General features: G+C 49.6%; 1 protein-coding gene across 1 annotated transcript in view; it reads left to right on the top strand.

Moving 5' to 3' along the window:
• The window catches only part of CGNL1 (cingulin like 1), a 149,607-nt gene that overhangs the window by 108,548 nt on the left and 24,681 nt on the right, over window positions 1-16,378 (top strand). The window contains exons 9-10 of the mRNA XM_054716199.1: window positions 11,868-12,071; window positions 12,938-13,042. Coding sequence (XP_054572174.1) covers window positions 11,868-12,071; window positions 12,938-13,042 — 309 coding nt within the window. The remainder of the gene's footprint in view (window positions 1-11,867; window positions 12,072-12,937; window positions 13,043-16,378) is intronic.

Genomic DNA, 16,378 nt, shown 5'->3' with positions numbered 1-16,378 from the left:
TTGGGGATGCGACCAGGAGCTCACCTGGGGCCAGAAGTGAACTTGGCCCCAGGCTCAGGTCCCCAGGTATAGCCCCTGAATGAGATGGGGTGGAGCTCATTGGCCATAGAGGGAGAGACGTGTGGGAGGGAGAGGAGGCTAAGGGAAAAGGATGCTGTCTCCTTTTCCCCAGAGGTGTTAAGGAATAACTTACCAGCAAAGCGAGTGGCGTCGGGGTGACAGGCTGAGCTCCCGGGAGCTGTCTGAGAAATGCATGCCAGTCAGAGTGATGTCAGAGTTACCCGGATTGGGAGGGAGGGAGGGGAAAGGTACTGGCAGCTGAAGGAGGGATGGGAGCAAGAGTAGGACCCCGGCAGTGGTGCCCTGACTGGCCCCATTGGTCCCTGCAGTATTGCTCTCAAAGAGGGTGAGGGTCTGGGAAGGACTAATGGATGTTTGTGAGTTTCTGGGTGGACTTGAGTTCAAGCACCAGGTTTCGTCTTTGGCCTTCCGTGAACTAACTGGCTCTCTATGTGTTTTTCAGTGCCTATGTATTAATACTAGAGGCCCGGTGCACGAAATTCATGCACTGGGGAGCGGGTTTCCTCAGCCCAACCTGTGCCCTCTCGCAGTCCATGACCCCTCGGTCCTTACCGCCCACGTGACTCTGAGGGACCTATTTTAGTTACTGGGAGACTTTGTCTCGGGAGCCGGGGTGGTTGGGAATCAGGATGATGACAGACCAGACTCACATTTCATTGACCAAAATTAGTCATATGGACTTCAGGGGGCGGGGGCGGGTGGGCAGGGTACGCAGGTACCATCCTACATGTGCTTGGAGGGGAAAGGACTGAAATAATGGTTGAGCAGCACTAGTGACCACCATGGGGGTTTGTGGGGGCCTCTATGGTGGGTGCCCAAATGGCTTTAAAAAAAAATACTGATGGGGCCAAAACCGGTTTGGCTCAGTGGATAGAGCGTCGGTCTGCGGACTGAAGGGTCCCAGGTTCGATTCCGGTCAAGGGCATGTACATTGGTTGCGGGCATGTCCCCAGTGGGGGATGTGCAGGAGGCAGCTGGTCGATGTTTCTCTCTCATCGATGTTTCTAGCTTTCTATCCCTCTCCCTTCCTCTCTGTAAAAAACCAATAAAATATATTTTTTTAAAAAATACTGATGGGCCCTGGCCCCGAGCAGTCCCGGGGCAGGTCTTTCATTAGACATGGTTACTCCATCCCTCCCCTTCTGGGAAGGTGGCATTTTGTCTTTCCTTCATTCAGGAACAGAGGGACCGAGTGAGACTCGTGCCAGCAGCCACGCTGGGAAACAATTGGTCCCCGGGGACTAGGCCAGCAAGTGGCCACGCCTCCTTCAAGCCCCTGTCTAGGAGGAACTCTGTGATTTATGTTCCGCAGCTTCTGGGTGGTTCATGCTAATTCCTTCCTGCATACTGTTTGCATAGTGACGAGTGTTTTGACACTTGGCACTAGTATCTTTCATTTTTCTTGATCCATCCAGTGAATGGACCCATCACATCGCCCGTTTTTAAGGAAACGAGACTGCGATTTAGAGAAATGGTTACTCGGATAAAACCTCAGAGGGCGCAGGTGACCACACCTGGGTTAGGGCGTTCCTGTCGCTGGCCCTGCGCCCTTGGCTCATCAGTGGGACCTGGCTGCTGGCCCCGCAGGCTGCCCCTCAGGGAGGAAGCCAGAGACGGTGGGCTTTGCAGGAGCCCGGTCTGCTCACCTCTGTCCCAGGGAACAGCCAACATTTTAAAAGAGGAAATACATAAAGGTCACCCTTGTATGTCTTAACTCTGGGGACTGTGGGAACCAGCTTCAAAGCAGGTGACAGTATTTTCCCAGCCTTTTGCCGCCCAACCCTGTGATGTCAGTTCCACTTTTCTTTCTCCAGGTCCTGTGGCCAGAGGTAGGGGAACAGAGGAAAGAGCTGACAGTTTTCTGCATGGGAATCGGGTCTAGTTTGGAGGTGTGAAGAGGCCCTAATGGGAATGGGTGTTGGAATGAGAGCTCTTGACCTGAGCATTTTCATTAGATTTTTTTAAATGGCACGGTTTCTACAGCGTAGGGTTGATTTCATCATTTACCGAAACAAGGGCAGCAAAATGGGAACGTTGAAAGGTTTACTTTCAAAAATAACAAGCTTTCTGGGAAGGGAGCAGTATGGCACTGTGGGCGCGCTTAGGAGCTGCGGGCTTCCAGGTCGAGCCTTTGAGCCTTCGGTTTGTCTTGGAGGGGTCCCCACGGCGAGGCAGTGCCTCCGGGGAACTGCTTGTTTATGGTCTGTCTTCAGAAATCCTGTCCAACCTGTTGGACACGTGTGTGCTGACAGCAGCCGATTTTAACCATTTGTAAAGCCGTCTGGTCTGTCGGTGACAAAGTGAGTCTAATCGGGTGTCTCACTCCTGCTTTCCTGCTGTGCCCCCTCCCCCTCCCTCCCCCCCTGAGTTTTCCTGGTGACGCAGAGCTGGTCTCACGCTGCTGGCAGGGTGGGTCCCTTCCTCCAGCCAGCAGCTGCTTGAAGGGCTAACTGCACCGAAACAGAACTTTTGCTTGCTGGCCAGAAGATTAGCTTAGACTGTGGCCATCATGGTGAAGGAGGTGGTGCCTTACAAATACAAGTGAGGCTCTTTTTATCTGCTGGGAACTGAGGATTCAGGGAAACTGGGAAAATCTTTGTGAGAATTTTTTTAAGGAGCGGTGTTAAAAAACAAAAGGCAAAAACATAATTAAAAGCATGTAACCCAGGGCTCTGTTTCAGAGAAGTAGCTGAAATGCTGTTTTTATGATATACTGCATCTTCCCGCCCGCCCCAAATCAGGGTGTGTGGACGTGGCTAACGGCCCTAGTTGTCAGGTGAGGCTCTTCATGTTTCCTTCTCTGGTGGGGATTTGTCCCTGAGGATGCTGTCCCACTGGGGAGAACATAGTCGCCAGTGGCAGAGGCACAGACAGGGAGTCAGAGAGCTGGTGCAAGTCCTAGTTGTGCAGCTCTTGGCTACCTGTGTGACTGAAACATTGCTACACACTTATGGCATGTTTCCGTTCATTTATGGAGTTCTTGACTGTGTGACTGAAACATTGCTACACACTTATAGCATGATTCCATTCATATATCAGAACAAGGTTTAGCAAGAAACAAGTAGGCTGGGGGGGTGAGGGCATGTGCGTGGTGGGGGGTGCTGGGAGGGGTTGACGGTGGGGGGAGGTCAATGGGGAAAAAAGGAGACATATGTAATACTATGTGTAATACTTTAAACAATAAAATAAAACCTAAAAAAAAAGTAGGGCCAGTCTGAGTTGGGTCACTCCAAGGCCTAGACTCCTTTTCTTTTTTCTTCTTCTTTTTTTTTTTTAATTGGGATAACATGCACATAACACAAAACTCACCATTTTAAATATAATTTACTGGTTTGTATAATTCACAATGTTGGGCAACCATTACCACTGTCCCAAGTCCAAAAAATGTCCATCACCCTCAAATGAAACCCCTTACATTTGATTTACCCTCTTCCCCCACCTGGGGCAACTACTGGCCTTTTTTTTCTTTCTCTGGGGGTTTGCCTGCTGTGGACGTTTCAGGGCAATGGAATCATTCCATATGTCAAGGCCTGAACTATTGAGCATGTTGCCTCTTGGGAAGAAACACTTGACCTATTTAGGTGCAGAGTAGTTTTATCATAGTTATTTTTATCCCCAGCGTGAGTATTTCTATACATTTGTTGTGTAGCTTAAATGAGCACCTGTGTCAAACACATTCTGTGAGCAAGTGTGAGGTATTTTATTAGCATAACTTTTGTCTTGGGCCTGTGTCTGAATTACAGGCCACTCAGAGAGCAAATCTTGCTGGTTTTTAATTATTTAAAGGGACGTATAGCGACTTATTTCACGAGGAGGTTGTGAAGAAAGTCGATCACAGTTTTAATCTATGTGACCACCGATTTATAAGTCTGAGTGACAGGGAGCATCTTTTAGGTGGTTTTATAAGCAGGAAAATCACCACTTGGGCAATGAAACAAAAAAACAAAAAACAAAACAGAATGTGAACAGAATCTTCATTAAGTGTGACACGTTTATACTGGTGAGTTATGGCAAGTTATTGACGGTGGGGAAGAGAATGAGCTGAGCACACTCTGCTCCGTGGCAGGAAGTTGCTGTCTTTAGACATGGTCCTCAGCTCGAGAGGCGGTGGCAGGGACATGGGTAAAAGTGATCTGAGTTGAGTTGACAGCATTTGAAGAGGAAATGGAAGCATGCTGTTTGCGTTGAACTTTTGGAATTCTTAGTTTAATTCCATGATTGCCTAATATTGCCCAGTTTCTTCAAGTTCATCCTGGAATTCTGGACTTTAGATCTGGCAGAGACCTTGAAATTAGCGAGGCTGACCACTTCAAGTTCCAGAGGAGGAAACTGAAGGCAGATGGAGGTCAGATGACTTGCCTACAGTGGCCATGTCGTGAATTATTAGCAGAGTCTGGTCCAGAATCCACATCTTCTAACAAAAGGAAACGAATATTGACCTCTACTCTTCTTGGCTTTGGAATCAACTCTTCCTTGAAATGCTTGAGGTGTTGGTCATGAGTACCACCTTCTTCTTTGCCACATTGATTCCCATCTCTTTCATGCACGGCTCCTTTGTCAAAAACAAACACACAAACAGACAAATAGAAAGAGCGTATCCAGCTGTTGAACCAGTGCAGTTCTGAACTGCAAATATGTGAGGAAGGAATGGTGTTGGCACTGGGGAAATGTAGTGAGGGAATTTTTGGAAACTGACGTCATTCTCAGAATAGGGGTTTGGAAATGATGTTTTTCAATGCTCGCTTCCCCTATTGGACCAGTCAGTAGACAGAGTCAAAATTGAGGAAGGAAACATTGCTGTTCATTCATGTAGTGAGTTCAGCTTTTCAAGTGTTTATGTCTCACCTTTCTTTTGGATTTTCTGGCCCATTTAGAGCAAGTATTACCTACTACACTTTCTTTAAGGATGTGAATTGAGCTCAGAGGGGTCAGGGGCTTGCAGAGGTCACGGTGTGAGCTGCCTGCAAAGCCTGCAGTAGCACCTGAGTCCCCTGACTCCCAGTCCCCGGCACTGGAGTCATTCGGAGGAGCGGAAAGGACTCCACCGTTGGCCCTGCGGTCTGAGCAGCCTCTCAGCCCAGACCTCACTCCTCCAAGTGGGAGCCACAGACCAGCATCGCTGACACCACCTGGGAACCCATTAGAACTACAGGGTCCAGGCCCTGCCCCATCCTTCCTGGGTCAGAAGGAGCGTTTATTTAATGAGATCCCCGGGTGAGGCCTATGCTTATTAAAATGCGGTAAGTCATGGCTTAGAGGCCTGAAGCTATGAAATTCACAGACAGCGAGGGAAAGAGATGAAGTGAGTGACTTATGACTAAAATATATGTTGTTTCTAAATTCCAAAATAGTTTACTGTTGCTCAGATGAGGGGCAAGTTGAAGACACAGTACAGGGGACCTGGTTCTTCACACTTCAGAGTGAGAAAGGGTCTCATTATGTTTGTGAGACGGGTCCTCATTGTGGGAATGAAAGCGGACGTCCGCAGTTGTGATGGTGACAAGGTGGTCACCCCCCAGCAGATGACCTGACCCAGGGTCCTCTGTGGGTACCCATCAGCTGAGCTCCTGCAGCCTTAACGCTGGAGTGTGGGGCGGCCAGTGACACGGAACCGACAAACCCACATTCCATTCCCTGGCCTCCATGCCTCAGATGTTTTCACTCATTCAGCAAAAAAGGGAGACAGAAGGGAAACAAAAGCCGGCTGAGGCAGAGGCCTTGTTAATTAGTAAGACCTGATGTGTCTGTGTTGCGTCTGCAGGAGGACAAGGCCGGGGAGCCTGCCCCATGAGGTTACTTGTTATCCATCAGGAGCAAACCTGTGTGAGGTCAGGTCTGTGCTCCTGCAGGAAACGCTACCAGACGCTCAGATGTGCCACGCACGGTGCTATGGGAGTTTCCTACTCGTCGTGGATAAGTTTCCCTTGGCTCATGGGACGCTGCGAGCATTTCTAAATGTGGGTGGTAACTCATGAACATGTGCCCGCTTGTAAGCAGGTCATTATTTGCAGTGAATGGTGGTTCTTGGCCAAGACTGGGACTTTGGTTATTTGTGTGTGTGATACAATTATATGTTCTTTCCCCACCCCCCTTAAGTCAGTAACTGGAGCATATGGTTAAAAAACCACCTATTTCCGAAGTTGCAGAAATTTAGCCATTCAGCACGTTGAAACATGCTGTTTGTCTGTTTTAGGGGAAATATTTTTAGTTGCCATTAGTTTACCAGCCCATCCTCGACTGGGTTATGGGGCTACATTTTAAAAATATATATGTTTGTATTGGTGTTTTTAAAGAGAGAGGAAGGGAGAAGAGAGAGAGAAAAAAAAGAGAGAGAGAGAGAAACATTAATGTGAAAGAGAAACATTGACCAGTTGCCTCCCATATGCACCTTGACCAGGGAGCGAACCCACAACCTGGACATGTGCCCTGACCAGGAGTCAAACCAGTGACCTTTCAGTGCTTGGGACAATGCCCAACCAACTGAGCCACACCGGCCAGGGCGGAGCTACATTTTTAATGGATTAGCCAACCAAGAAACCTCACTTGCCCTTGAAATAAGAAGGGGTCATCTAATGTGTGCGGTACAGTTGTCCTGGAGAGACCGTTCAAAGATTTCAGTCTCTTTTTGAGAAACCTAGGCTGGATGTTTACCTGGTAAAGATGGGCACTTTGCTGCATGAGGCCAAGTTTGAGGATGCGGGCGAGCCGTGCAAAGCCCTGCCCTTTTGGGAAACGCATGTGGGTTTCATTGGCCTGGTGGTAGAACAGGGGCCACCGTACGAGCCACCACCTCCTCTAACTAGGTATTTCCGATAGCTTCAAGTCAGGTAGCTTCATCCCCCTTTTGCAAATGAGGAAACGAAGGCTCTGTGAGACCAGGCCGGCTGAAAGGCCCCAGAACCAGAATCAGGGCGCAGCCTGAAGGAGAGACTGCTTTTCCTTCTACGCTGTTAGGTACGCATTTGTAGGATTAAAACTGAGAATCCCATTCTTGGGATGATTCATGTCTGTGTTACTCGGGCTGGGAGGTGTGCATGTGTGCTGGGTGGCCAGGGAGGAGAGTGCTTGGCAATGCTCCAGAGTAGAAGTGGCACATTTTCCCGGAACACCAATGACACGGTGTCGTAATATAAAAAGAGACACGGAGTGGAATGAAAAATGTTATGGTGTCGAACGCTGCATGTACATGCATTTTTGATGGAAAACCCAGGCCTTGAAGACAGCTCTCTGCAGTCCGTGGATGTCTCTCATCGCCCCACATTTACCTCTCTGCCTCAGGGCTGCTGGGTGGAAGTTTGGAGCAGCACTCCCATAAGTGCAGGTCCGGGGCCATCTGGGCCTTTCCACTCTCCCAGCTATATGTGGTGAAAAGGAATTTCTTAACTATGTCAGCCAGCGTGGGAGAGTTGGCGCCACGCTCTGTTTGTACAGCTGCTCCCTGGGCTCGGGGCTGCTATCTCTCAGGCCCCGCGTATCTGTGAATGTGCCGGGAGGGGCTTCTGGGGGCTGGAGGAGGTGAGCACGGGGCAGGGGAGGTGGTTGTCCTCCAAGTACATGCCTGTGGCCATGGATAGTCACATTTTTCAAAGAAAACAATATGTTTTTTTAAAAAATTGACATCTGTTGAATTTCCATAGTTCAAAATTCAAAAGTCATAAGAGGTTTTGCAATGGAATCCTTGCCTCTACTTCTTTCCATAACCCCAATCCCTCCCTCACACCAGTCAGTCAGTGTTACTTGTGTAGCCAAGTACATACATCTTTATCCCCCTTACCTCCTCCTTATACAAACGTATGCCGTGTGTCATAGTCTGTTTCTTGCATTTTCTTCTCCTTCTTTTAAATCACACTAATATAACATGTAACTAATGCCTGATTAATTGGCATTTAGTTGTTTTCAATCTTTTGCTCTTATAGTGCTGCAATTAATACCTTTTTTATATGTCCTTTTGCACACATGTAGGATGAGTGCTAGAGGAAATGTTGCTGGGTCGGAGACAATGCGCGTTATCATTTTGATGAATGCTAACAACTTGCCCTCTGGGAGCACGTACCAGTTCCTGGCCCCTTAGCAGGGCCTGAGAGAACCTGCCTCCTTACACCACCCACACACTGTTACCCAGCCTTTGGCCTTGACGGTCGGGTGGCTGCAGAAATGATTTCAGTGCAATTGTAGGGGATGGTCTGACCTTGAAAAACCGTGGAACACAGCACATCTGCTGCTTTTGCCTTCGCAGTGCGGACCCAGTGAGGCGCCTTCAGCCTTTTGGAATGAGTGGCACAGGAATCGAAAATGCTGTTTCTTAAGTACTTATGACTGAATAATAGTTAAAATGTTAAAAACCAAATCGATGTAATCCTTTTGAAAATAGGTGTCACATAGGTGACATGACACGCGAAATGAGTCGTTAGAAACTGTGTGCTCCTTATGATGGAACCTCCTCCCTAGTCTCAGGACAGGCAGGACTTAAGATCAAAGACTCGCTGAAGTGCAGCGCCAGCAGCTTAAGTGAGGTCAGCGGTTGTCCCCAGTCACCTCCTGTCCGAGTGGACCTCCTGTCCTTGATGGCCTTCTGCTGCCTTTGCCACTTTCATGAGACACATTGAAAGCATTTGGAAAAGACGACGCATATGGGGGAATAGGGACACATATGTAACACTGTAATCAATCAATCAATCAATCAAAAGAAAAGACGACGTATAGATCAAAGTTCCAAGTTGCAAGGGCTTTTGGAGATCCTCTCAGCCAGTTTTCTTTTCACTGGGAAGTCATGGAGTAGAATTGCATGGGGGACTTGCCTTGAACAAAGGGGTATGGTTTTGAGGTTTTTAGATTCCAGGACTGCTGCAGGTGAGTCAGGTATGGTTTCAGAAAGAGGAAGCTCGTCCTCTGGGCTTTATATAAAATAGTGGATGGGGTGCATGTAGCAGGGTGGGGACAGGGAAGGGGTTCAGGAAAGGAATGTCAACAGAGGCTTAAGTTAATTTATTTGTAAACATAATGTGGTCTACCGCACTATGAAGACACAAACAAAAACATGTTACAAACGGTCAAAACAGGGCTGAGCATCTGAACACACACAAGCTCCTGCTTGCTGACCCTGGGGAGCTGGGAGCTGGGAGCTGGGGCTGGAGCTGACCCCTGTTGGTCACACTGAGTGATCTGCTTGCCTGCTCAGTCCTCTCAGGATCAGAATGTGTCCCACAACTTTCAAACCGAAAATACCAAGTTCTAAACATCAAAACATAGCATGAGCTCCTTTGTCTAGTGTGTCAGGGTGCCAGTTAGGCCCCAGTCCAGATTAAACCAGATCCGGTTTTGTGTCCTTGTCCTGTTCTCTTAGTTTTAGATCTGTGTTCTTGTACATTTAGGTCTGTGGTCCATTTTGAGTTAGTTTTTTTGTGTGGTGTAAGGAAAGGGTCTGATTTCTTTCTTTTGCACGTGGATATATATATCCGTTTGTCCTAGCAGCATTTGATGAAGAGTGAAGACTGTTTTTTCCCCATTGAATTGTCTTAGTCCCTTTGTTGAAAATCATTTGATATGAGGATGAATTTTGGGGCTCCCAGTTCTATCCCATTGATCTATATGTGTATCCTTTTGCCAGTACTACCCTGTCTTGATAACTGTGGCTTTGTAGTGTCTTATCTTCTAACTAGAGGCCCGGTGCACAGATTCGTGCACTGGTGGGGTCCCTCGGCCTGGCCTGCACCCTCTCGCAATCCAGGACCCCTTGGGGGAATGTCAGAGAGCCAGTTTCGGCCCGATCCCTGCAGGCCAGGCCAAGGGACCCTAGTCTGCATATAAGCTCTTTGGTTAATCTCTTCCCGCCCTCCCTCCTCCCCTCTTCCCTCTGAGATTGTTTCATCAGTCTGTTCCATGTTTCCATGCCTGTGGTTTCTGCTCCTGTGTTGAGCCTCTGCCCCCTGGTGGTTGAGCCTCTGCCCCCTGGTGGTCAGTGTGCATCATAGCTATCGGACGGTCAGACGGTCAGATGGTCGCTTAGGCTTTTATATATATATGAAAGTTAGGGCAGGAATGGGCAATCTGACTTTTTCTTTCCCTGGTCTGACCAGTTATTGGATTCTTTAGATCCCTCTTCAAGCTTTTAGCCACACGTTACTTCTCCTCGTTCATCTTGTTGGTTTAAGTAGGAGATGATATTCAAGAAGTGCTGAAAAATCTTAGCTGCTGGGCCCCTGAGCCTCCTCACCATGTCAGCTAACTGTATTCTGACTCATTAGAATGTATAGAATTGAACATTTGGGTTGTGAAAAGATGCGCTGGTTTCTGAAACTCTCTACTTGGTTAAGTTCAGGATAGTACAGCTTACTGTACTGCTAAAAGATTTAAAGATCTTTCTGAATGGCTATGCAAGCAAGCAAGCAATCTGGCAGCTAGCTCTCCCAGGAGGGCTGTGACATAGCCTTTGAACTGAACCTCGCCCTCCCTGGGCCTTTCTTTCCTTGTGGGCATCTCCGTCGCTGTTTCGTGAGCATTCGGTTTGCTAATCTGGGCATCGTTGTTGTAGTGGAGAAATGGAAAGTGAGAGATCTGCCGGGAGAGGTGGAATTCTGGACAAGGCCACTTATCATCACTTCAAGTTACTGAGCCAAAAAAAAGGATAAGTCCATGAGACATCTGGGACTAATGAGAACCATCCTGCTATTGCCGTTCCTTCGTTAGGACGTGTGTGCAGCGCAGGCTCATTTTCAGGTGATAGTGCCTAGAGCTTGCACTAGGACAGTGATGGCGAACCTATGACACGCGTGTCAGCACTGACACGCGTAGCCATCGCTGAGGCGACCGCATGCTGAGGATGAAACATTTGCTGCTCCTGAGGATGAAACATTTGCAACTAGAGTCTTGGAGTTAGTTTTTTCCTCAAAGTGACACACTACCCAAATTATGCTCAGTTTTTTGGCGAAGTTTGACACACCAAGCTCAAAAGGTTGCCCATCACTGCACTAGGAGCTATATTGTAATTAAAGCACATTTTAATTTCTCAATTGGTGTTGAACATTAAAGAACATCTATACATGGAAACTGTCCTTCATCAAGAGCTTCTATTAAGGGGCCTTGCATATGGTGAGGGGTGAGGGAAGTGACCTCACCGGGAGGCAGTGGTCACAGGTTATGGAACAGATTGCAGATTCAGTCTGCCTGCATGCATTTCCTCTTGAGTGAACGTGGACAAGTCCCTTAATCCACCCAAGTCTCAGCGTCTTGTCTTTAAAATGACGATAAGAACAGTACTCACCTCCTAGAGTTGTTCAAGGTTGAAGACCTGTGTGAGCCCTCAGTGTTTACCTGAGCATCTCCTAGCTCACTCTCCCGGGCCCTTCTGGCTTCTTTTTCTTCCTTTCTCATGCGCACAAGGGCCTCCCCTAGACATCAAGCACTTACACAGGCAAGGGTTAAAACTCTCTGTAAGGAGCCAGATTAGTAAGTTCATTGGGCGTTGTGACACCACAGGCCCTGTGGTCTCGGCCACAACTCCTCACTGTTGTGGTAGCAGGAAGGCAGCCATCGGCAGTGTGTCCGTGTGTGGTGGTATTCCAGTAACACCGCATTTATCATAGCAGGTGGCGGGCTGGACTTGGCCTGCGGGCTGCCGTGTGCCAGCCCCTGGCTTATGGAATCGAACCTGTGACCCTTCAGTCTGAGGGCTAAAGCTCTAACAACTGAGGCAAACCAACCAGGGCACGTCATGGTTTTTTAATAAATGTCAGCTATCCTCCGAGCTGGGGACTGCCCCTTGACACGGGTTTACGTGTTTTGCACAGAATGTCGAGGTCCTGGCCAGTCGGAGCACCTCACAGCAGACCCAGGTGGGGGCTGAGCTGCGCGTGCAGGCCCTGGAGGAGGAGAACGAGAGGCTGCGGGGCAGCCTGGGCGAGCTGGAGCAGAGCGTGGCTCGGCTTCAGAGGCAGGCTGCTGACCTTCAAGGCGACGAAGCCAAAGCCAAGGACACCCTCAGGAAGTACGAGGTGAGTGAGGCTCGTGGCGCTGGGCAGCGGCGGATCCGCCTTCCTGCGTGTGAGCAGTTTCAGGAGCGGGAAGGGATGTATTGCCATAATTCAGTAGGAAGGGTGCCAGCACTCGTGACTGTGTCCTCTCTGCACACCATGCTGTTTGTTTCCCCACAAGTGGTTTGAATGGGAGCTGAGCTTCTAGTGAGGCCTGGGAACAGGGCTGATGAAGTCAGGGTGGGACACGCCTGGGTAGGCGCAGGAGCCCCTGCTCACGCAGACGGCAGACACGCTCAATGTTTGGACACTGAGCAGCGGCCTCCGCATCCCTGAAAAGGCCATCTCAGCACCACCATCGGGTCTGTTCTCTCTCATCACCGTTTATTCCCTGTTAACACACAGTTGAAGGTGTTTGAAGTCACAAACCAACTTGACAAACCACCTCTGGTTTGCCGGGTTCCTAGAGGTGGGGGGCTGTTCTAAAGAGACAGGTACCGAGGGTCCGCTGACAGGAAAAGAGGGGACAAAGACATGTAAAGGGAGATGTGCTCCAACAGAGGTCCCCCTAAAGTCAGAGTCACCTGGAAGCCTTTTCCAAGACTCCGGGTACCGGAGTCGGTTCCGTCAGTACCTGCTCCAGGGGCGAGGCTGGATATTGGTGTTTTCCAAAATCCATCCCAGGTGACTCAGGTGTTCACGTCTGGCTGAGCACGGAGCTGCAGACAGGCACACGCATCCAGGAGCACGGCTGTTGTGTGCCACCTTGGCCCAGGACACTCGGGCTGTGGCTGTGTCTGTGTCTCCTTCACTCCCCTCCTGCACCGAGCCAGCCGCAGAGCCGCAGCACACATCTGAGCACACCTTGACCCCATGTTTTGTCGTAGGGGGAAATCCGACAGTTAGAGGAGGCCCTCGTGTGTGCAAGAAAGGAAGAAAAGGAAGCCACGGCAGCCAGAAGGGCCCTGCAGAGTGAGCTGGAAGATGCTCAGGTAAACACGGAGGCTGTCATCTCTTTCCCTCACACAGGGAGCCCGGGAAGCAGAGTCGGAGGGATGTGGACAGATTGCCATTGGTCCTCACCTCCCGGGTAGCTCCTTTGTAGTAACCGCTGACCTCAGAGTGTCCACCCAGACCAGTGGGTCTTCACTGGAGGACATTTGGCGGTGTCTGGAGAAAGTTTTGATTCTCCCACTAGGTGAATCTAGTGGGTAAAGGCCAGGGATGCTGCTGCACATCTTACAGTGCACAGGACAGCCCCCCAGCAATGAAGTGTCTGGCCCCAAATGTCAATAGTACCGGGGTTGAAAAATCCTGCCCAGCCGGCATGGCTCAACCTATGAACCAGGAGGTCCACCTATGAACCAGGAGGTCATGATTTGATGATTCCTGGTCGGGGCACATGCCTGAGTTGTAGGCTCGATCCCAGTGGGGCATGCAAGAGGCAGCCGATCAATGATTCTCTGTGATCTCCCTCTCCCTTCCTCTCTGAAATCAATAAAAACATATTAAAAAAGAAAAATGCTGATCTCGACGTTACAGAGCTTGACAGCTTTCCCGATGTAAACGTGACCTGTGTGAGAAGGCCGGCAGGGCTGGTCCCCAGGCCCTGTGGCCTTGGTTCTCTGGCAGAAGCCAAGCTTCTCTCTCCTCAGACTCCAGCGAGTGCAGACCTTGAAGATGGCTTTGACAGGAGCGGGAGGAAGTCGTTTCCTTGAAACTAGATAGCTAGCTCCATCAAAATCAGTAGGTCCTTAGAAAATTAGCTTTTCCCACTGGAAGGATAGAAAGCTTGATTGAAGCGCGTTCTAAAAAAAAAAGTCTGCCCTGAAGTTCTAAGTTGACTTTGCACAGTGACCTCCACGTGACCCAGGTGTCTCTCTCCTCCCTGCTCTCGGTTTTAAAGAGCCAGCACCAAGCATCCCTCAGGCGAGTTCCTGAGAAGGCGGAAGCCCGGGTTTTTGAGCAGTTGTCTGGGAGGAGGTTGTTAAGGTTTTCCATTAGGAGCTCCAGGGCGGGTGGGGGAGGGGCCGTGAGAAGTGGTGAGCGCTGCCCGCAGGCAGCGTCCAGATTTGTAGGCCTCATGGCAGCTTTCCTTTCCGTACCCAGCTTTACCCCTTCAGGGTGGAGGAGAGGAGCCAGGCACTAGGATTCTCTCGGGTCCCCTTCACTCAGGGCCCTCAGCCCGTCAGCGGCCTCCGCCTTCTTTCTGGCTTTTGACAGAGACCTTGACTTTATATATAGTAAAACCCTGTTTGTTTCTTCCCCTGACTTTGGTCATCTGAATGTCCTTGCTTTGGATAGCTCTCTCTCTCTCTCTGTCCCTCCCTCCGTCCCTCTCTCCATCCCTCCCTGTGTGGATGGCCATTTCCCTGTGCTCCTGTTTAAGACTTGTGATGGCTGCAGCCCAGCTGCCAAAATGTGGGGTTTCAGTCTGTGAGCCAGTTGGGGACAGGGAGAGGAGAAACGTTTGTCCTCTATAGGGACAGAGATCTGCACCTCGTGTCACGCCCGCGTGAGCGCTGGGCGCAGCTATTGCAGGCCCTGGATCTCCATCGTCCTTTGGTGTTTCACACGGAAGGAAGTCGTTCACCAGCAGTGAGTCCAGGCTCCTAGTCAATCCAGGGGAGAGAATAGACGGCCTCCAGGCCTCCAGATAATGCAGCCCCTTCTCCCCGCTCCTCTGGAGCTCTGCCATGCCTTGGAAGTTATCGGAAGTTATCCCTCACCTGTTACTTTCGTTTGGGCCTGCTTGCCCGGGTGGGGAGGCGGTGCGGATGCTTCGTGCAGTGTGTGGCCATCCTCACTCAATCCAGCAGGGCTTTCAGAAGGGCCCAGCCACCTTATCGTTGTTAACCTGAATTATCTGGTCTCAAACGTTAGTGCTGTGAAAAGGTAGTGCACCATCACCCTAAAACACGACGTTTTCTCTAAAATCTGGAAGCAGATAGGCAGTGCCTCTTTCTGCCCGCCCCTTCCTAAGGCGGGCCACTGAAGGGGGCTTAGCCCTGGGGGAAGCATTTTACATTTCGACATCTCCTTGCCTTTATCGATCTGTTGCACCTTCATGAATGATAAGTTTATCAAGTTGATAAATTTTCCCCAAGTTTAGACCCTAGTGTTAGTCAAGGGGCTTGTATTGCTGGTCTTAGAGATATAGTCACGGTAGCTACAGAGCATTGCACTCCTAACTGCTAAATGCAATGTTGCCATTTGGGACATGTTTCATGTGAATTTGGGACATGCTTTCTCAGCAGTGATGTATCGGAACATTGTTTCTTAAATAACCAAAGAGGAAAAGCTGGAGAGATGTGCTAAACAACATCTCTCAACTTCAGAGTATATTAGAATTACCTGGGTCACTTTCACGTGCAAATCTGTGGGCCCCACTCCAAGAAAAATTGTGGATGCCATCAGAAAGGGCCAGAATCTGCATTTTAAGGAAGGAGCACTGCACCCTTGCCTGATGACTCAGGTATAAGAAGTCTTTAGGTCACTTTTGGGAATAGATATTAATTTTCAACCAATGAGTTTTATTATATGCCTAACAGTGAGTCTGGGTTATGAGATATACCCAGATAGAAAATTGATTCCTTGATTTTACAGCTCTTACTACCCTGCAAGAGAGGCAAGCATACAAGAAATATTTAAAAAATAATTTAGCGAAAACTATTCTTCTAAGAAAATGTGTGTGTGTGTGGAGGGGGTGGGTGTTGGCCAGGCCCCAGCCCCACCGTGTGTGAGCCTTGGTCTCCAGCGGTGCCGGAGAGCAGAGTTGGGTGGGTTGAGCCAGGGGTGGAGCCGAGATGCACCCATCACATGAAGTTGAGTAGAGTGGGGCCTGGCTTGTCTACTGACCTGGAGCCCTGGAATTGGGATCCAAGAGGAAGAAAAGGAGAGGCTGGGGGGACTTTTAGGTGCAGGGGCTGAGTTGGATCCTGGAGGTTCTATGGAAAGCCGTTGATTGCCCTTTGTATTGGTACTGTTGTTTTTCAAGAATTTACATCTTGAGATACATGTTTCTGAGAGTTTTCTCCCGCGCAATGGAACCAAACACCGCTTACCTTACCCTGTGTGCCCCGCTTGGCCCTAACACCACTGAGTCAGCCGCAGGCAGACCCCAGGCACTGACCCCGTCTCTGGTGTGTGCCCAGCTGGGCTGTGGTGGGAAGCACTCCTGCTCATGGTCCCACGCTGAACTTCTGATTACCTTTCCTTAGCACCTTCCTTTCCCCCCAACCACTTTTGTTGACTTTGGATCCGCACAGCAATTAACTGCAGCAGCCGGCTGGGTTGGCTGATTTTTGCCTGTAGCCGGAGGGGCAAGG

The sequence above is a fragment of the Eptesicus fuscus genome, chromosome 5 (assembly GCF_027574615.1).
Source record: "Eptesicus fuscus isolate TK198812 chromosome 5, DD_ASM_mEF_20220401, whole genome shotgun sequence".
NCBI lineage: Eukaryota > Metazoa > Chordata > Mammalia > Chiroptera > Vespertilionidae > Eptesicus > Eptesicus fuscus.
Note: the sequence above shows the minus strand (reverse complement) of the source record. Positions and strands in the feature narration are given on the sequence as shown.